Source organism: Mustela erminea, chromosome 20, assembly GCF_009829155.1.
Source record: "Mustela erminea isolate mMusErm1 chromosome 20, mMusErm1.Pri, whole genome shotgun sequence".
NCBI lineage: Eukaryota > Metazoa > Chordata > Mammalia > Carnivora > Mustelidae > Mustela > Mustela erminea.
The window spans coordinates 2,361,425-2,382,676 of record NC_045633.1 but is presented as its reverse complement, the minus strand read 5'-3'; the positions used below and the strand labels follow the sequence as shown (position 1 = coordinate 2,382,676).

Here is a 21,252-nt window from a genome sequence, read left to right as displayed (position 1 = left end):
TCTGGAAGAAGCCATGCCTGCAACTTGATTCCTGCATGGGGCGTCCCTCTTGGCTCCAGTTCCGATTATGATCCTGCAACCGGGGGCCAGTCTGAGTGGGGTTTCTGGGCCTGGCCAGGGGGATGTCCCGCCCCCTGGCCTCTGGCTGGTGCCTCCCCAAGCAGGCACAGAACTGTGGTGCAGTGGGTGTTGCCAGCCTGGCCGGGGGTGGGGGGCGTCACTCCTTTGCCCAAAACACCAGCGTCTGCTCCTCCTGGGTAGACCCCTGACGTTCTCCAAAGAGGGCTCTCCTGCCTCCCATCCAGATCAGGGAGTCACGCTCACCTCCACAAGGACCGGCCTGGGTTCCCCGGATACTTTCCCGCGTGCTCGCTAACCTGGGCTCTGTGACGGAGCAAGGAGCCTGGTTATTGGGCTAAGCTCATCTTAGGCATCCAGTAGGGGTCTTCTTTGTGGGCCAACCTTGGATCTGTTATTCAGTAAGAAGCGGGGCTAACGTCAGCCCATGTGTCTTGTGGAAAGAAGGACACAGGGTCTCTACTTGTCAAATACCACTTTCTAACCAACTTCCCCTCCTGCCTCCCTGCCTCTGTCTTTTTCAGATGGGTAAATGCTCTCGTCCCATCTCGTGCACAAAGCTCCATCCATAGGCTTCCAGGGGTAGGAGAACAGCTAGCTCCTCCCTCTTGAAATTCAGCTCTCATTTGGGACTGTGTTAGGGGACAGGAAGAAGGTGGGAGAAATGGGGTTCCCAGGGGTGAGTCATCCGCTTCTAAGGGGCAGGAATCTTTGGGAACATCCACGGGCTCCTCCAACTCTTGTTTTTCTGAGGCAAGACTTCCAAGGGAGGGGGAGGACCAGAGGGAGGCTGTTCGGGATCCCTTAGTCCCCAGGCCTGGGTCTGCCTGCTCACTGTCGGTCTCTTCCAGGATCCCGAGAGCCAGCATGCCTTGTGGCTCGGCGGCCGCTCTGCTCCTGCTCCTGCTCCTGCTCCAGGGTGGTGAGTAGCTGCCCCAGGGTGTGTGGGTGGGGATAGCCAGGCTGGCATGTGTTACCTCCAGGACACGGCTAGAAGCTACAGGCCGGGGTATGTGGCCTCTGTTCACTTGGGGTGGACTAGCCAGCTCTCCATCAGTTAGAACCCGTCCCACCAGAGTGCCCCGTGGCTCGTGTGACTCCCACGTGGACCAGGCCATCTGGTCCAGGCTGTCTTCGTATCTCATTGCAGGCACGAGACACTTGAGTCTCCATTTCCACAGCTCTCTGCCTTGGCTGGCCCTCCACCCTCAGAGGGAGGAAGTCCTGCCTTTGGTCTGACCTCAATTTCTCTTCCTGCAATGACTCTCCTAGCCGATGTTTGTGGACAATCACAGAATCAGCAGGCTCTGGTGGTCCCCGCAGGGAGAGGAGAGGGTCGTGGAGACAGAAGTAGCCAAACCTTGAAAGGTGCCCCCAGGGGACCAGAAGGTGTTGGAGTCAGAGAGAGAGAAGTTAGAGACCAGAGCTGGGAAAGGCCAGGAGTTAGGCTCAGAAATCCGGGAGGCTTGAGGCGCCTGGGTGGCTCAGTGGGTTAAAGCCTCTGCCTTCGGCTCAGGGGTCCTAGGATCGAGCCCCGCATCGGGCTCTCTGCTCAGCGGGGAGCCTGCTTCCTCCTCTCTCTCTGCCTGCCTCTCTGCCTACTTGTGATCTCTGTCTGTCAAATAAATAAATAAAAATCTTAAAAAAAAAAAAAAAAGAAAAGAAATCCAGGAGGCTTTCCCAGAGGAGGCAGGACGGAGCCTCTAGGCTCAAATGGGGGTTGGACTAGAGACAGGGGTCCCTCAGCTGCGGATCTGCTGAATCTGCATTTCTCTCTGGTTTTTACCGAAAGACCCAGAGCCTCAAATAGCTTCTCCAGGAAACAGATGTCTGGCTCTTTTATTTTCCCCTTCTGAGTGACCAGCACTCTGTCCTGGGTCACCCTCCACGGTGCCATGCCTCGTGGGCACAAACTTCTGCTGCGTCCTGGGTGCTAGGCTTCACCTCAGTCTGCTCCCCCAATGACCCTGTGCGGTCTGTGCAGCAGTGACGCCCAGGTCACCCTTGAGGACACCAAGGCTCAGGGAGGTTAAGGGACAGGCCCACGGCCACACAGCCAGGCAGCGGTGGAGCTGGAACCCCAGATTCGCCTCCTTCCTGGGGACTGAGCTGCCTTGCTCTGATGCTTTCACTGACTGAGTGCCCGGTGCCAGCCACGTGGTCCACACCGGCGTGAGGTCACTTACATGTCCACCACGCCCTCCAAGGAGCTAGTGTCCCCAGGTTTCGGGGGCTGCTATCCCCTCTCCAATATTCCATTTCAAGATTGGGGCCAACCTTGTCAAGCCCTTGACCTAGGTACGGCAGCTCCTCCCTCAAGTTCTAAAACCCTGAGCTTGAACCACCAGGGTATAAACTGGGGGAATACCTACCCACATATGGCCCCACAGCCCCCGGTTTAGGCCCCACCGAAATCAGGCCTCTTTTCTCCACCAAGTGTCTGCACGGGCCTCCTGTGCCCACCAACGGGCCCTGTGCTCCCGCCTAGGGAAGGCTCCTCCCAGCACAGGAGGAGCCACAACTCCGATCCCTCGGTGGTGGTGGCAGGGAGACCTGTGTTAAGGAGGATTCTGAGGGTCGCCGGAGGGAGAGAGTGCCGTGATCGATTAGTGACGTCTGCTGTGCTCGCAAAGTGTAGCCCAGATGAGATTTTTCTTTCCTGGGTGCAAGTCTCAGCTGCCCAGACCCAGATGGGCAGAAGGCGTGGTCCCATCTCAGAGCCTCTGGGTCCTTGTCTATAAAGTGGCAGGGACAGCCGGCTAAGGATGCTTCCAGCAACGGTCTTCTTGGCTCTGCATCCGGCTTCTGACCTAAAGTGAGGGCCAGGCAGGAAACATCCCACCACCCCTCAGTTCTTCATCAGTCAAGGAAAAATAGAACAAAGCCACTAAGAATGAACCCACGTAAAAAGGGGAACACATTTCTGGTAAAGAGTTGGAGGGGGGGCGGGCGGAGAAATCGCGTTGGTACTCGATCTTACAGGACAAAACCAAGTTCCAGGTTATTACATTTATTTTGTTGCAAATTTAGAGAATGGTTGCATCTGTATTTTTAGAACCAAGGGGAGCGATTAACGTTGGGGGTGGGGGGGCACAGAGTCTCCCGGGGGGACCCCCTGGGTGCGCAGTGCCCGGGTCACTTGGCTGGGACGGTGGTGGTTTGGGCAGGAGGCTAATAAGCACATTTGGGCAAAATGGGGTGGAGGGGAGGGAGGGTGGTGAGAGGTGGGGACCGGCTTAGTTCGCCACGTTTGACATTCGGAGCCATCTGTCTGCATAGCCAGCCCTGGACCCCGGGAGTCAGGTGGCAGGGACCCCGTTCCCCAAACCACATCCTAGTGGCCTCGTGGGTTGCCGTATTCATCCCGGCCCTGGGGACCCATGCGTCCACTTGTCCTCCAGCCCTTGAAGAGGTGAAGGGGTGAGGCATCGTGCAAACTCCGGCCAGCCGCCCACCACCCCTGCTCCATCGCAGCCTCTCTCCCCCCTAATCTTCCAGCCTGGGGCTGCCTAGACCTCGTCTGCTACACGGATTACTTACAGACAGTCACCTGCACCCTGGAGACCAGGACCCTCCCCGCCGGTGTGCTCACCCTCACCTGGTAAGTGGTAGCCGCTGGGGGGCCGGGGTGAAGCAGGACTGCTGGGGACCATAGACCAAGGGGGACCTACTATGGGTCCCATGGATAGTTAAGCAATCGACATAATAGGTCCGCTTCCTGAGGGCTCTCTCAGCAAGTTCCCCAACAGCATTTGGTTTTGCCCCAGGAAAGACGGTTCGTGGGTGGGGAGCTGCCCGGCCCCCCTTGCGGACGGCTGTGCCGGGCTCACAGCTCCCGTCCGGGGCTCCGTCCACCTCCAAAGGCCATACTCTCTTGCCCACCCAGCCCTAAAAGTGGGCTTTTTTTTTTTTTTAAGGATTTTTTTATTCATTTTAGAGAGGGTCAGAGGGAGAGAACCCCAAGCCAACTCTGAGCTAAGCACGGAGCCCAACACGGGGCTCGATCCAACCACCCCAAGACCATGACCTGAGCCGAGACTGAGAGTCGGCCGCTCAGCCGACTGAGCCACCCAGGCACCCCCAGCCCTAACGGGATTTGAGACCTGAGGACCAACCAGACTCCCACGCGACTTTTATGAGCGCTTGGTACATCCCCGACGCCCTTCCGTGAGCTTCCTATGAGCAGAAGGTCGCTTCCCATCCTCATAGTTATTACTGTTTTACCAAGGAGGACACCGGGGTTCAGAGAGGTTGTGCAGCTCGCCTCAGGTCACACAGCCACAGAGTGGTGGAGCTGGGATTCAGACAAGCCTGATTCCAAAGTCCACGGACCCCTGTTCGCTCACAGGTGTTAAAGAACGGTGAGGGGAAGCTTGACTCCGGTCCCCTGCCAGAGACGCAGGGACCCTGGTGGAACTTTGCAGGGGGAGGAGAGATTGGGGTCAACCCCAAATACAAGGAAAAGGGGGGATTGAGAGTCAAGGAGCAGGGTGGGGCCAGTGGATGGAAAATTACCAAGAGGACACGTCAGGGGGAAGGGGGAGTGGTTCCGGCTACATGACGTCCCGGGGTTCTTGCTGATGACAGCCCAGGCTGGTCACACGTCACCTCGGGAAGGAGGTGGAGGAAGAAGAGATGACACAGAAGCCCAGAGGTCAGGGCCTCGTCGAGGAGAGCGCTCAGAGGAGCCCGAGCAGGGCTTGTTCAAGGAGAGAATCTTTGTTCCTAAGCTGCTGGGATTAAGAAAAGCTGGCTTTCCTCCAGAACACATTTATGGGCCTCCTGCTGAATCTTGCAGGCACTGGGAGCTCAGCAGAGCCCAAGACCAAGGAGGTCCCCGAAGTTCTGCAGAGGGGAGTGCCTGGGGAGACAGACGATCAGACAGACACAAGCAGCCTTCAGGATGCTTTTTTGATGACATGAGTGCTACAAAGAACAGGAACCGGGTCCAGAGGGAGTGACAGGGGGCAGGGGGTCAGGAGAGGCCTCTCTGGATGGGAAGGAGGCAGCCAGTGAGCTGGAGATGGAGCATTCCAGGCAGAGGGCATTGGCTGTGCAAAGGCCCTGAGGTGGAGAAGAGCGGGTGAGTTTGAGGAATAGTGAGGAAGTCAGTGGGGCCAGAGGCGACTGCATCATCATGAGGGAGAACAACAAGCTAAGAAGGGGAGAAGGAGGTCGAGGCCAGATTGCCCTGCATGGGTGTGGAGAAGTCACTGGAGGATGTTTTAGGCATGGAAGCGATGGGGAGTTTTTAAAGCCCCCCTCCCCCAGCTGCCGTGCAGAATTGCACTGATTGAGCAGAAGCTTCTCTTCTAACAGATATTTAGCAGAAAACAGAGTCTACACATCTGTATTGGCCTTGAAGGGTAGTCGTGCTCACAATCTGAAGGTGTTTGTAGGGGAATAAATAGCTGCTGAACTCCTAGACATACTTCAAAACCCATCACTTAATGCCTAGTGGGAGTAAAGAGGCCAGAGCAGTGCTCCCAACCCCATACCAACAGCCTCCCTTTTCAGCCAGAGCGAGGATGAGGTTCATCTGGCTTTTACCTTGGCCTTCAGCCCCGGTACTCCCTGGGGAGGGAAGGAGGCCAGAGGGCACCTGAGGTGTTAGCATCCTTCCTGTAGGACCGGGACCCAGCTGATGGGATTGACAGGGGCAGACTGAGGCTCAGGCTAGGCAAGAGTGGCCTAGCTGAGAATTCCAAAGTTGAGAGTCGCTGCCCTATGTGAGGTGGTGAGTTCCCGGTTCCTTGGAGGCACACAAGCCGAGCCCAGACACAACCCGTCAGGAATGCTTCAGGGGAGGGAACACCTTCCCTGGGACCGCCCCCCCGCCGCCGCAGCCTCACCTCAAATCCCCCCAGCCCCGAGCTTCTGGCTGCGTGCAGGGAGCCCCGCCAGCCTCCAGGCATGACTGGGTGCTCTCTCCTTGAAGGCAAGACCCATATGGAGACCTGGAGGACGAGGTCACCTCCTGCAGCCTCCTCCGCTCCGCCCACAACGCCACGCATGCCAAGTACACGTGCCATATGGATGTGTTTCACTTCATGGCCGACGACATTTTCAGTGTCAATGTCACAGACCCGTCCGGAAGTTACTCCCAGGAGTGCGGCAGCTTCCTCCTGGCTGAGAGCAGTGAGTATCCCCGGGACCTTGGAGCAGAGAGGAGCCCAGGCCGGTGCTGAGCCCTACGCCCTGCGGGCTGGCTCGCCCCCACGTCAAAAGGGACCTGTCCTAGGTGCTCATTTCTCCTGAGAGTGTGTTCGGTAGAAGCTCGACTGGGGTGTGATGGGTTCATACCTAGGTTTGGGCCTTTAACCAAGGAGAGGCAGCAGAGGCCGGCCACAGAGCTGGACCAGGGCCCAGGACTTGCCCATTTGTGACCCCGGACTGGCTCACTGTAGACTGATGGCCTTCTGCCCCCATTTTCAGGCAAAGCAGGGGAGGCCATGTCCCAGGAGAAGAACTTCCCTGAGACTTCTCCTGTTTATTTGCTCCACTGAGGCCCAGACTTTCCCTCCAGCCTGGAGGAAGGGGGGCGGCCTGGCTGGGTCCAGGACCAGGGCAGGGCAGGGATGGGCCCAGGAGGCAGCTCCCAAAGCAGGGGGTGAGAGGCCCATGTCCAGAGGCATGCAAGCAGACCGTGAAGAGAGGCCTGCCTTTGGGGAGGCTTAGCTCCTGCGGCCTGGGAGGTTGTCCCCAGATTCACAGTGGTGGGCAAGAAGATAAGAGGGCGTCCGCCATTCACACTCTGGGGATCCAGGTTCGCACCACTTTGCACACAGATGGGTGTGAGCAAAGCTTCACGCAGACCCAGACTCATGTACATGCACACACACACACACACACACACACACACACACACACACACCTGTAAATACCCTTCAGAGGTGCCGATGTCTTACCAGCAGCCAGTGGCCTGGACAGCTTGGGCAGGGAGCACTCACACTGTGTCAGACAGGTGCCGATGCGGACGCACGCACACACAAGCTCTCTTGGCCGCTGGACCCAGGCGTGGCAATTCCATGGAGCAGGGCCACCCTCCTGCCCCGGGAGCGCCGGGCCGGTAGCGCCCCACCCCTTCCTCTCCTGAGCAGAGTGTGTGCGGGGCAGAGGAGGAGCTGCTTTGCCTTGCAGGGGCTCCGGGTCACAGTTCCCTCCCACCTTCCCACCTGCCCTCCCTGCCAGGGTCTGAGGCCTCCCTGTGCTGGGATGTGAGAAGGAAGCGGCTTTTGGCTCCCCACCCACTCTGGCCCCTTCCTCCTCCTGGCAACGGGCTCTGCAAACCCCCGAATCCCTACCCGAGTCAGTCCACACGGCCCAGCCCCCGCCACGGGGAAGCAGAGAGCTCCTCCCAGCCCCGGCCCCGGGGAAGACAGAAGGGGGTTTAAGAATGAGTCCAAACAGATTCGTGGCTCAAAGAGAAAAGCCCTCAGTGGGGTCCTGGGAATGGGCACCTTCTCCCAACTCCGGCAGAGAAGCAAGCGGCTTTAGGAATTCCTTTTTTGCAACCCTGAAGGGTTCATTGGTGGATTTAATACGCCTGCTCTGTCCGGGGAGCTGGGGGCCGTGGGCGCAGTGTGGACTCGGGAGAACAGAACCTCAGCCCCAAGCAGCTCAGACCGCAGAAAAGGCGCCAGTGGTGAACAAGATCACACAGAAATGCAGAAAATGTTAGATGCTGGCAAAAAAAAAAAAAAAGTGGAAAAGGAAGAGAAGGCAGGAACTGGGGGACAGGAGCCTGTGGCTTCTCTCTCCCCGAAGGGACCTCCTTCTGCTACTGAGTTTGGTCCCCGAGAACTGTGACCCCATGAATGGGGAGCTGGTACCCTTTTAAAAGAGAAGAAACGAAAGCAGGTAACATGTTGTATCCTGATCACGATCATGAAATGAATTTGGGGTAGAGCGAAATAGGCGGCCCGGCTTTGACCTTGGCCTGCGAGGCACCCGGGAGGGTGTGGTGTTGTGACTCAGGCCTCCGCTGGGCTCTCCCTTTCCAGAAGTCTCGGAGCTCAGGGCCACCGAGGAGGGTCAGACTGGTCCTGCACACAGTCCTGCAGGAGCTCAGTAGCGCTTGCCTTTTTCATCAGCATCAATGAATATTAATGCAGCTCATTAGCATGAATGCTCATCAGAGTCTGGCTTCTCTGGGAAGCTGCAGCAAGAAAATGACATCATCGTTTAGAACAGAAACGCAGAACCGGTGCCTCTGAACCACACACGTTCCTTAGCAAGTTTTTGGATTAGGAGCTATTTTTTTTTCTTTTTAAGATTTTCTATTTATTAGAGAAAGAGCGTGTGCATGCCCGAGAGCGAGTGAGAGAGGGCACCAGTGGTGCAGGGGGAGGGGTAAGGGGAGGGGCAGGAGAAAAGCAGACGCCCCGCTGAGCAGAGAGCTGGGCAGGGGGCTCGATCCCAGGACCCCGGGATCATGACCTGAACCAAAGGCAGACGCTTCACCGACTGAGCCCCCCAGGCACCTGGACCAGTAGTGAACTCGAATGTTGGAGAGAGCGTCCCCCCATCTGGGGTTCCAGGCTGCTCTCTGGCCACCCTGGTCTGCAGTCCTGCCCGGCCTGAGTGGGGCATCTCCCTTCCATGTCCTCAGACCCCAAACCGGCTTCTCCCGCTTCCGCTACGCTCCCGCCCCTGCGGCGGCAACTCCAGTGTGGCCTGAACTTCTCATTTCTCCGACGTACAGGCCCGGAGCCCGGGGCTGCCTCGCCCAGAGTCACAGGGCGGGGTACGGATCCTGCCGACCCCACCACCAACACGGGGTCAGGCGACCGGCCACTTCCTGCCACTACATCCTTCTCGGCCGTGGCCCGAGCTCACCCCTTTCTTCTCTTTCCGGCTTTTCCCTCCAAGTCAAGCCGTCCCCGCCTTTCAACGTGACCGTGACCTTCTCGGGACATTATAACATCTCCTGGGGCTCCAGCTACGATTCCTACGCGCTGAAGGGCAAGCTGCAGTACGAGCTGAGATACAGGAAGCGAGGAAGACCCTGGGCCCCGGTGAGGCTCCCAGAGACCAGGGGCGGGGGACACGGTGGGCACCAGGTGGAGAACACGGTGGGGTGGGACGCTGTGGGTCGGGAGGGGGATCCGAGAGCCAGGGGAGCGGCTGACTCACAGCCAAGACTGCAACCAACCACCCCCGAGGCCCTCCCACTCCGTGCTGCCTCCCTTCATTTCTCCCGGGGGTGGGAGGCCACTCAAAGTTCTGTCCTTCCTGCCCCTGGTTCCTGGGTCGGGTTTCCTCCTGGAGTCGAGTACCTCACAGCAGAGGACGTTCCAGAGATGGGGCCTTCTGGAGCCTTCCCGCCTGGCTGAGGATGAAGCTTCCATCACCAAGGGAGTCTAGTGTTAGACCGTTGTTTCCAAGGCGCAGGCTTCTAGAACGACCCTTGTTTAGAGCACCGGAGAGTTCCCAAAGGGCCCGCTCTTTGGAACAGTCAAGGCTGAAGCCTTCTAGAATGATCTAGTCCTTCAGAGCAGACCCCGTTGAAGAATTTCGTACAGGCGGTTGTTTGGAATGTCCGCCGGGGAAGGCTTCCAGAGGTTATCTGTTGCTGAGATGCCTGTGGTCAAAAGCTTCCAGAAATGCCCACTCTGGAGAAGTCCGACTGCGGAACAACTCCAAAAGGGACCACTGCCTGGAATGCTGCTGGTTAGAGATTCCCAGCAAACAGGCCATGGCTACTCCTGGGCCAGTCCCGGTCCTCGCAGGGAGGGCCCCCTGCCAGGACCGGGAGGGGAGATCTGTTGGTCAGAGAGAGACCAGGTCAAGGTCAAGCTGAGCCTGGTCTTGTGGCAGGAGCCTGGTCTTGTGACTTGGCTGGAGACACTCAGCCCCTTTCGTGGCGGTGGGTAAAGGGGGCTTCTGCTGGAGGCCGGGGCTGGCCTCGGTGAGCCTGATCGGTGCCTCCTCTCCCTGCGTCAGCAGCGTCCAAGGATCAAGCTGATCTCGGTGGACTCGAGAAGCGTCTCTCTCCATCCCTCGGAGTTCCTGAGCGACGCAAGCTATGAGCTGCAGGTGCGCGCGGGGCCCCAGCCCGGCTCGTCCTTCCAGGGGACCTGGAGTGAGTGGAGTGACCCCGTCACCTTTCACACGCCGCCAGAAGGTAGGCGCAGCTCCTCGCGGGATTCGGTGCCCCCAGTACTGCCTGGGCTGGGGATTCTTCTCTCCCTTCTGCAGATGGGAACACGGAGGCCCGGAGAGATGGAGTCGCTGGCCTGGGGCTCGGGGGTGGGGGCGGGGAGGAGGTCCCAGACCACCTCACTTGCAGGCCCCCGCGGCCCTCCTGTGCCCTCCACACCAGCCCAGACCTGTTGCCCGCCACAGCCGCCCCACGGGGCCTCTGGGAGAGGTGCGTTCCCCGTTTACGCTGGGTCTGCTTCCTTCGCAGAGATCAAGGGAGGCAGGCACGCTTCCTTGCTCTATCTCCTCCTGGTCGTCGTACTCCCCATCCTCGTCTTCTTAGGCCTGAAGATCCACCTGCCTTGGAGGTGAGGTTCCGGGAGGCGAGGGGGCGGCGGGAGGGGCACGGGGGAGTCCTGGGCCACAAGCTGTCATCGCGACCGTGGCAGTGACAGGGGTGGTGGTAAGATCAAGCTCCTGTTTCCTGGGCACTGGGCAGCACCCGCCCGCCTCTCCACACCCGCCTCGGGAGCCGGCCCTTGGATGCTTCCCCCCCGTGGGCACATGGGGCAAGCAAGGAGGCACAGAGCTGGCAATGAACTTGCCCAAAGCCGCCCTGCTCTGAAGTGGAGGAAGTGGCCCTGCTCTCTGACAGGGACCCAGGCCGTGACCTTGTCGGTGGCGGTTATGCTTTGAGTCCCCCCGGGGTGGGGGGGCGGGGAGCGCGCCGGGCCACCAGGTGGGGGGAAGACCGGAGGGGGCCACCTGCCTCCTTCCTTCTGCTCTAGGCAGAGCTTTCACTTCTACTTTGATCCGTGAAGGTGTTGGGTTCGGTCTTCAGGAGAACTGCTGGCGGAGGTGGGGGCCGCGGTCAGGCTTTGCTGAACCCCGGGGGGGTGGGAATCTGCACATCCAGCTCCATGGGTGCATCTGTACCCAGAGGCTTTGCCGGAGACCGAGGCAGTGAAGCTGCAGGGGGAGGGAGCGCCGTTTGGGTGCTGGGTGCTGGGTGCTGGGTCACTGTGTGGACACCCTCCGAGTGCTCCCCGCACCCCTGTGAACCGGCCCTTTGCTTATCCCTGGTGATAGAGGAGGGGTGAGGGGCAGCATTTGCCCGGCTCGGAATAGGCAGCCGAACTTTTTTTTGTTTTTTTTTTAAATATTTGTATTCATCTATTTGACAGACAGAGATCACAAGCAGGCAGAGAGGCAGGCAGAGAGAGAGGAGGAAGCAGGCTCCCCGCTGAGCAGAGAGCCCGATGCGGGACTCGATCTCAGGACTCTGAGATCATGACCTGAGCTGAAGGCAGCGGCTTTAACCCACTGAGCCCCCCAGGCGCCCCGGCAGCCGAACTCTTAAACTCTAGGCACCTTCGCCAGACTCGCTGCCCCCATTTTACGGATGTGGAAATTGAGGCCTGGGGGCAAGAGGGGCTGAAGGGGGGTGCGTGGGTGTGCTTTGGGAGGGGCTCCGTCTCCTGCAGGACAAAGAGAGAGGCCGGGCGACGCTCTGGGGGATGGTGAGGGCTCACTGGTCTCTGTTCCTCCCAGGCTGTGGAAGAAGGTGTGGGGCCGTGTGCCCAACCCGCAGAAGTTCTTCCAGCCCCTCTACGTGGGCCACAGTGGAGACTTCAAGGTGAGTGCCCCCCAGCCCGCGGCACGCCCCCCACCCCAACCTCTTCACCTCCGCCGGCGCCCCAGGAACCCCCCGCCTGCCAACCAGGCTCCGGGCTCCGCGGTGGCAAAGCGCAGGAAATAGTTCGGGTGGGGCAGAACTGGTCCGAGAGCAGACACAGATCAGGCAGCCTGTCTGTCCCGAACCCTGGGCCAGGCCGGGGGGAGGGGCGGGCCAGGTTCCTGGAGTCGCAAACTGGCCTTGTCAGAGGTCCTTGAGACGGAGAGCGGGTTCCGGGAAGGGCGCGGCCCCACCGCAGAGCACACCAGCCCCCCAACCCCCTTCCCCCCCACCAGGCCCCAGCCACCCTTCGCCCGCCGGCGCCCACGGTTGTCTGTGCCCATTTACCGCTCAACACCCCCCCACGGGGGCGGGCAGACCGCAGAGAGGATGTGGTGACTGGGGGGGGGGCACCCCCTCCAGCGGAGCCTGGATGTCGGGAAGCCTGGACCGGAGCGTTGGCTGAGCTCCTGCTGCCTGCTGCTGCCCTGAGCTCCTTCCATCTTGATCGCGGCCCCCGGGGGCGGGGTGGGGGGGGCGCTCCGTGGTCCATAGGGCACCCCTGGGGAGACCGAGGCTCTGCGTGGGGAAGCGGCTCTCGTGAGGCAGGGGAGGAGCTCGAACCCCCAGCCTCACGGGGAGGAGACCTTCCTCCTCCGCTGCACCTTCCCTGAAGCCCGGAGGCCGCACCTGTTTGGTGTTGACTCACCTGGGCTGCACCTGTGTGCGAGGCCCTAGGCGGGGAGCTCCACAGGTGTGAACGCATCCCTCCTCACACAGCTGTGTGGGGGGGGGGGACAGGGAGGGCGTTCCTGGCAGATGGGGGGCCTCACCCGGGTCCTGAGGTTTCGGAGGCAGCAGGCTCACAACTGGGGGACTCAGGTTCTCGGGGGTTTTTACCATCACTCGGGTGGGGACCCTGTGTCATGTGTGGGACCCCAGGCCAGCGAGGGCAGGGGCGGGGCTTGTGCTCAAAGCTTGGGGCGGGGTGCTGCCTCGGTCCGTCGTCACCCACATCCCTTACCCAAGGGGCATACAGAGGCCTTTCCAAGTGGCTTGTCACTGATTCCCCCTGCGTGTTCATTTAGTTAATCCACCTTTATTGGGCACCGACTGTATGTGAGGCACTGTGTGAACCTCTGGGGATACAGCTGGGACCAGAAGAATCGAGGCTTCTGCCCTGGCCGAGTGTCCACTCCAGCGGGGACACCGACAGGAGAATGCTTGTTTCCTAGAAGCATCGGCTTCTGTCACTCCTGTCTGCATTGTCCATACAACTCAGCAGTCTTGGCCTCTGCCCCCCAGGCCCTATGCAGACCCCAGGCCGCTGAGCACTGGTTGTCTGGCAGGCTGCTAAGGGCAGTGGCTCCCTCCTGCAGGTGGGGAAACTGAGGCCCAGGAAGGAAGGGACAGCAGTGCGGAGCATCCCTGGATAGGGGCACACCGTGGCTCTGAGCCCTGGTGTCCTGTTTATCCTCCCGTGTCTCTGTCTGCTTTCTCTGCTATCTTGTCTCTATGTCTGTCTGTCCGTACCCGCCTTGCCCCTGTCCTGTCACGAGTGTCTCCCTCTTCTCTTTACAGAAATGGGTGGGCGCCCCCTTCACTGCCTCCAGCCTGGAGCTGGGGCCCCGGAGCCCCGAGGTGCTTTCGTCCCTGGCGATGTACAACCATGGCCCGCCGCAGAGCAGCACCAAGGGGCCGCAGTCCACGCAGCTGCCAGAGCCCCCCCACCTGGTGGACGCTGACGGGGTGCCTGGGCCAGGATCCTGGGGCCCAGCCCCCTCCCCTATGGGCGGCGTGGGTGGCTCAGCTTACAGCCAGGAGAGGGACCGACCGTATGGTGTGCTAGTGTCCATTAACACCGTGACCGTAGCAGACATGGAGGGCCCGTGTGCCTGGTCCTGCACTTGTGGGGATGACGGATACCCGGCCCTGAACTTGGACGCCAGCCTAGAGCCTGCCTCAGGCGCTGAGGACCCGCTCCTGGACCCTGGGACTACAGTTCTCTCCTGTGGCTGCGTCTCGGCAGGTGGCCTTGCCGGGCCAGGAGGGCCTATGGGCAGCCTCCTGGACAGGCTAAAGCTGCCCCTTGATGAGGAGGCGGGCTGGACCCCAGGGCCACCGTGGAGTGGCGGGCCCCCCAGAGAGGCATCGGACAGCGAAGCATGCTCGCCTACCGCAGGCCTGGACATGGACACTTTCGACAGCGGCTTCGCGGGCTCTGACTGTGGCAGCCCTGTGGAGTGTGACTTCACCAGCCCCAGGGACGAAGGGCCCCCCCGGAGCTACCTCCGCCAGTGGGTGGTCATGGCCCCTCCACCCGAGGGACCCGGGCCCCAGGCCAGCCAGTGAGGTGGATCCGCAGTCCGGAGCTGGCCGAGTCATTCCGCCTGGAGTTAGAGAGCTGTGCTCACCTGGGCCGTGGGGTGAAGGGGCCTGCGACCTTTATGCCCCCAGATGAGGCCCCTGAGCCCGGTGGACACCTGGTGTGCCTGTGTGATCCCAGAGCACACGGGTGTGTCCCTGTGAGTGAGCCGCACACACGCCCGTGGGCGCAGAGAGGAGACACATGTGCGTCCGGGATCGCGTGCATGCCATGACAGCCGCGGACCGTTCCCGACATGGGGAGGCCCCCCGGGTCATGCGCTGAGAGGCTGGTTCAGCGACAGCCGTGGGGCCCTCTGGCATCAGTCCCCGCCAGGCAGGTCCTGCCTCCAGGAGCCGTGAGAAGTCCCCAGGGGTCCTTTTCACTTCTCAGAGGAGGGGGATGGAGTGACCCTGAGTGTGTGAAGGTTTGTGGGGGCCTGTGGACCGAGGTCTGAATCCCAGCTCTGATGCCCCTGGGCTGTACCACCTTGGGCAAGCCCCTTACCCTCTCTGGACTGGAGTTTCCTGTCTGGACAAGGCGGGGTGTGGGGGGGCCCAGGAGGCATGACCCACTTTGGGGAGAAATTGGTGAGGTCACCCACTGTACAGGCTAGGACCAAGCAGACCGTCAATAAATTCAGTTTCCTTCCTTCGGGGGCCCAGACCAAGGCTCGTGCAGGCGGTGGGTGGGGGCGAGAAAGCAGCCACAGCTCTGGCACTTGGGGCGGGGGTGGGTGGGGGTGTGTGTGGGGGTGTTCCAGGCTTCAAGTCAGCCTGTCCCTTGGAAACATCCCCCACCAGCCACGATCTCCTTTGCTGGCTTCTGCAAAGGAGCCACTTAGTTATTCCCCTGTGCTCCCTAGTAATATTTATCGGGCACAGGTGCACGTGCTGGGTTCTGGGGTACGCAGGCAGGCCGGCGGGGGAAGGCGGGGGCGCGGAGGGGAGATCTCATTTGGCGCTCATGGCAGGGGAGGGGCAGGCAGGAATCTGCAGGGGGATCTTATCTGCTCACCCCTGGGGATCAGGCAAGTCAAGGTCTTGTTGATTTCTGAGACGGCCCCTTCAGTTGTGAATTGAGAAATTCAGAGAATCCGGTGGTGTTTGAAGGCGCCTGACCCGCCCTCAGTGCCCCAGAGGGCTTGCAGCTCGGGTTTTCCAAAACCAAAACAAAGCCCAACACAGCAGACAAGACCACGGGGGGGTTGTTTTCCCAGTCGGGGCCATCACCTTTGGAGACATCTTGTTCGAGGCCACCAAGCAGGGTTAGGGAGGCCGAGAGTCTGATTCAGCCGGCCCGGCTCTCCGAGCCCCAGGGACCCTCCCACGCCGGCCTGGAGCTGTCCGGCCCTGTCGGAGGCCCAGCTGGATGAGAAAGCTCTGGTTTTTCTCTCCTCTTGGCGGAGTCTGAGCTCCCAGGTGGTGCAAGTCAGTCCTGCACAAAGCCTCACGGTGACTCATCTGTAAAGTGGCATGGTTGCAGGAGGACCCCGAGGGAGTCTTTGGTAAGGAAAGTTCTATGGATGACTTCAACGGTGGCGCTGTTGACCTGGGATTGAAGTGAGGCTCAGTTGGGAGCGGGGGGGGGGGGGGGGGGGGGGGGGGGGAAGGCAGCTCAACCCTGCAGCACACAGAGCTCTGGGGCTGGGGGGCAGGGTTGGCGGGGCAAGGGGCCAGGGCTGGGGCTTGGTCAAGGGCTCTGGCCTGGGCCAGACATGGCTCTTCACCCCCTCTGTCTCCGGAGGGGACTCAGCCTGTAAGCAGGCTGCACAGTGGAGGCAGGAGCCGGCCCTCCTGGGAGGGTGGATTAGCAGGAGCCGGGTGGCTGGACGACGGAGGGACGGGTGGCTCCGCTGATGGGTGGTCGGGCGGACGGAGGAAGGGCTGGTGAAGGGCTGGTGAAGGGCTTCAGGGAAGAACATTGCTGGACAGAAACACAGCTAGAGACCCAGCTCATAAGTCGAATATAAGCTCCACGAGGGCAACAACTTCCTCTAGTTTGTTCCCAGCCCAACCTCCAGCCGGGCACACAGGCACTCGAAAAAGCCCGATCTGCAGTGCATCGTGTGCGCTTTATTTCCACGGCGAAGACGCTTCCCCGTGGCCGATTTCAAGATACCAACCGGACAACCCGAAGTGGGATTGGGAAGAGAGGTGGGTCATGGAGACCCTCCTAGGTGGTCGGAACCAGCCTCAGCACACCCCTGACGGGAGCCCTAGGGCACTGGGAGGGGCTGGAGGGCCTCAGGGAGGAGGTGGTGTTTGTTGGACTTTGAGAAAATGAATAGGAGTTGTTAGATGTTTGTTTCTTCCGGCTAGAGCTAGGGCCAGGAGGGGGTGACCGAACCCTGAGTACCTGCAGATGGGGAAGGTGGCCCCTGGTCACCCAGAGTCCAGGCCACAATTGCCAATGACTCTGGTAAGAGAGTCAGGAGGATTGCTAGCAATACCCCGGGCACAGAGTTCCCCTTCTGGGCCAGACTCTCTGCATCTGCAGGGTCAGAGAGGGTAGGGATGTCCATCTGACAAGTGAAGTGACGGTGCACAAGGGGCCAGGGGCTTGCTGGCCTGAGGTCGCACACTGGTTTAAAGGTCACAGTCGGAACTTGAACTCTAGTCTCCTGATCCTAAATGCAGCTCTTCCTCCCTTTGCTCTGCTGGGAGGGACTTAGGTCAAGAGGGAACAAACCCTTAGCAAGCACCTGTGAAGTGCCTGTTGCTTTGTCCTGGCGGGGGTGGGGGGTGGGGGGGTGGGGGGGTGGGGGCAGCTACCCCAGCTCTGGGAGTGGCTGACAGAGCATTCCATGGCCCACCCCCGCCAAGCCACACTACTGGTTCTGGGACATCTATGGGACCCAAACCAGTCCATGTGATATTTCTGCTGGGATTGTTGAGCGGTAGGGTTGGACTGAAGCCTGGGGCTGTGGGGTGAGGCCAGCACACAAGAAAGCAGAGCTGGGATTGGAGATAGATTCCTGGTAATATCCCCTGAGCGCCTGGATCCAGCCATGCCTGAAACCGCATCCTTATGGACTTTGGAGGTACATGAGTGTGCAAGTCATTATGTCCCCCTGGTATGAATCACATGACCAGGACTGGGCAGGGAGTTACAACTCCCGTTACAAGCAGAAGTGTTAGTAAGTCTCGCTTCTGGACCACAGCATGTACATGACCATTGTGATGCCCTCCTGAGTGTTGATCCTTTCCGCCACTGTGAGCTGAGACCAATGAGCTAGTGGCTGCTCCCTCAGGCTGGGCCCCTGTGTGAGGAGATGCGGAGAGAAGAGCCTCCAATGTACCCGAGATGGACATATGTCATGAGCAAGAAATCCATCCCAGGTGTGACCTGTCGAGATCTGGGGGCTGTGTGTTAGCTCCGCCTGACCCAGCCTGGCCCGACTGGGCTGAGGAGCTGGGCGCTTCCCCCTCTTCCTTAAGTGGGTCTGAGATGGGTTTGTGTTACTTGCGGTGCGAAGTGGCCTAGCATAACCAGGACCTCCTCCTGACCTGGGGAAGGACTAACTACACTCAAAGGGGCCAGAGGACGAGGCGCCACCCCTTCTCGCGGAAGACTCGGGCCTCCGCCTGTTGTCTCTGGGCCTTTGTTTCCTCTTCATAAAGCAGGGGCAGCCGTGAGCCTCTCAGCTTGCTGGGACGACTCCAGGTCTGGGAGGAAAGTCTCCACTGGGACGAGACCCACACACAAGAAAGCAGAGCCGGGTGTCTTCCTTTAGGCTCCCTGTTGGAGGGGAACCCTCTTCCCCCTCCCCTACCTGGGACCTGGTCTGGGGACGGGCCGTCGGCATCACGTGGGACACATCCCAACCGCAGTTGCCTGGACGCGCCATCGGAAGAGCCAGGGACAGGAAAGACAGAGTAGCGAGCACATACGTGCACTTGGCTCCCGGGAGCCCACCAGACCTACAGAACAGAAGGGAGAAGTACACGTTCTCGACAGGGAGGACATGGGACAGAGCTTGCCCACGGTCACGATGCATCAAGCCACCCAAGGGAAACAAGAAGAGCCAGGTCTCTGCTCAGACGTCACCTTCTCAGCAGGACCTCCCCTGGGCACCCCCCTACTTAGTAGTTTCTTCCCCCTGTAACATTTATTAAGCTCGAACCCATGTCTTACTATTCGTCATTCTTACTGTCGATCCCGCGGGCACGGGGGGTTTTGTCTGTTTTACCCACCACTGGTCTCAGAGCCCAGAAGGGTGCCTGGCCCGCGGCAGGTGCTCCGCGAATGCTGGACGGACGGGCGGCTGTGTGGATTAATCTGGTAACGGCAGAGCAGCGGCTGGCAAGGCAGTGGGCAGAGAGGGCGCAAGCGACTGAGCCCAGGAGGCAGCCACCTGCCCTGGACCTGGAGATGCCACAGAACGGGACAGGGAGACGAGGCCACGGCCTCTTGTGAAGTCTGTAAATGGGGCCAGAGACCCTCTCCCGTTGCTCACCCCAGGGGGCAGCGAGGGGCCTTTACCCCCATCCCTAGGGGCCACAGATGTGACAAACGGTTTTTCTTTTAACAGTGATGGCTCCAGAGGGGGAAAAAAAAACCTCATTCTGCATTTTAGGGGGTCTCCTGGAATACGGTCAGCTGCTCACCCCGAAGCAAACCCCGCCTCTGGCAAGCGGCGTGAAGAGGGACGGCTTTGGGGCAGCACGGCCCAAGCTGGCCCGCCAGCAGATCTGCCCACTAGCGGCCAATCTGCGACGCTCTTTTGTCTCTCTGTGCCTCAGTTTCTTTGGACACCAAACAGCATGAGGGCCCGTACCTCTTTCGGAGGCTGCTCGGGGTTGATCTGTGTCGAGTGCCAAGGATGGTGCCCGGCAAGCGGCAAATGCTCAGGAAGTGTTGTTTCATCATCATCTTCGTGGACAAGTCCCCCTCCCCCGCTGCACACCCCCTTCTCCATGCCCAACGACTCGGGCAACCTGGTTCCGAGCCGCAGACCCCCGGAGAGCCAGGTGAACGAGCCGCCAACAGCGCCGGCGGGCTGCTGCTGCCACCTGCTGGTGACCACGGGAACCGGACCGACGCAGCCTCACGCGGCGGCTTCCAGGGGCAGCCCTCCGCCAGGGTCATGGCAGCCCGCCGCCCTGGCAGTACAGTGATGGTGAACTGACGGGCGTTTTCATCGACCAGGGCGGACTTCTGGATGGGTGGCGGGATGTGCGCAGGGCACGGGACGGTGGGGGTGGAGAGGTGCCACCAAGCCGGGAGATCACACGTGTGACGCACGCCCACACGGACACGCACATACGTGCAGCACCTAGGTGCACAGACACGTCTATACACGGGATGACCTCCGCACGCAGCTGGCAAGTCCCTGGTGGAAGTGGGTCAAGGGTCCGGGGGAAGAAGGCTGGGTCGTCGGGGGAAGTCAGCGGGCGGAGATCACTCTCCGCCGAGGTCAGGGCAGAAGGGGAGCAGGGGGGCTGGGGAGGGGCCGGCAGCGGGCAGGACGGGGTCTGAGCGGGCTCCGGACAGGAGGTTGGCGGAGTCTGGGGACACGGCTCAGTGGGGGTGGACCAGGAAGTGGGGTGCTTACCTGGAGGGAAAGGGAGTAAATTCAGGGACACGGCTGGTAGCAGTGGGACATTTTATGTAAAAATGGCACCACAGGCCCGTGTTTTCTAGGAGTGCATGAAATGTATGTAAAGGCAAAAAAAAAAAAAAAAGTCTTAGGAGGGAAAGGAGCCTAGAGGCTCGAGTCTTACTTGTCATGTTTTAAGTGTTTTAAGGAGAATGCATTCCCACGTTGCTGATGGGGGTTAAAAGGAGTAAGAACCTTTAAAAGAGTTGGGTGTGGGGTGGGGACATGAAGCGCAGAGGCACGGATGTCCAGGCCGTCGAGTCCCGGTCTCCGGCAGGTGGCAGGCCAGGGTGAACGGGACCTGCACCCTCTGGGCTCAGTGTCCCTCCTCACCGTCCCTGCCTTTGGTCCGCGAGTCAGTCTAAGTGTGAATGTTCGCACCCATGACACGCACCTGAGTTTCCCACACTCTCTACCACTCCCCGGTATTTATACTTAACATGAGGCTCGCCTTCTTCTCATTTATGTGGCCTGCTTGGCCCCTGAAGGCATCTGTGCTCAGACCTTCGGGTCTGTGCTGTGGTTCCTGGAGCCCTCGGTGCAGAGGTTGGAAGGGCTGGACTGCCTTGGATGGACGGACGGGCGGACGGATGCATGGATGGGTGGGCAGATGGACAGATGGACGGATGGACGGATGCGTGGGTGGGTGGGTGGCTGTGCATGGATGGATGCGGGGTTAAACGGACAGACAGACATGGACAGATCACAGGTGGGCGGGGGTGGAGGGGACAGGTCACCTTCGCACAGAGTGGCTGGCTGGGGGCCGTGGGGCCGTCGTCATAGAAGCGCCTCTCTCCCCGGAGGGGCTACACCCTCGTCTCTCGGTCCTACCTCGCGAGCACTGGCCTGAATCATTCCTCAGGCACGGGGACAGAACGGGAGAGAACCGCTGCTGAACCCTACCGCGTGCTTACACTTGGGAGTCCTTGGGTGCCTCCGGTCCGCCACGGGGGAGGCAGCCCGTCCCCGTTTCTCAGGTGAGAAAAGCAGCTCTGAGACGGGAGTGCTGGGAGCGGGTGCCCGTTACCGCGCCTTCCTTCCGCCGCGCGACGCGCTCCCGAACAACGAGCCTTTGTGAAGTACTTTCTGTTCATAAAGCAGATCGCACCCCGTATTCTACGTGATCTCAAAAAAAAAAAAAAATCCCCCCAAACACGTGTTCTTTTTACACTTGAGTAAAGACGAGAGGGGAAGAAAATGATGGCTAAGACTTGGCTGGGTCTTGGCTGTGCCGGGGTCTCCCCCTCAGGCTCCCCACCCCGTGCTCTCTGTCCTGCCCTCATCACCCTGGACTCTGGCCCCCGGACGGAAACACGAGGCCCTGAGCTGGGCCGGGCCAGGGGCTGCGGGTCGACCATGCCCGGACGGGCTGCTTCTGGGAGGTGCAGA

The 21,252-nt window shown here is 60.3% G+C and overlaps 1 protein-coding gene across 2 annotated transcripts in view; it reads left to right on the top strand.

Annotated features, from left to right (window-relative positions):
- The window catches only part of IL21R (interleukin 21 receptor), a 33,503-nt gene extending 18,583 nt beyond the window's left edge, over positions 1-14,920 (top strand). The window contains exons 2-9 of one of the 2 annotated variants that reach the window (XM_032328076.1): positions 930-1,000; positions 3,577-3,679; positions 6,017-6,216; positions 8,950-9,095; positions 10,027-10,204; positions 10,490-10,589; positions 11,773-11,857; positions 13,478-14,920. In XM_032328076.1, the coding sequence (XP_032183967.1) occupies positions 946-1,000; positions 3,577-3,679; positions 6,017-6,216; positions 8,950-9,095; positions 10,027-10,204; positions 10,490-10,589; positions 11,773-11,857; positions 13,478-14,248 (1,638 nt within the window). In that variant the 5' untranslated portion in view covers positions 930-945 and the 3' untranslated portion in view covers positions 14,249-14,920. Of the gene's footprint in view, positions 1-929; positions 1,001-3,576; positions 3,680-6,016; positions 6,217-8,949; positions 9,096-10,023; positions 10,205-10,489; positions 10,590-11,772; positions 11,858-13,477 lie in introns of both variants that reach the window. The other variant, XM_032328075.1, reaches the window with a different exon arrangement.
- The last annotated feature ends 6,332 nt before the right edge of the window (positions 14,921-21,252 follow it).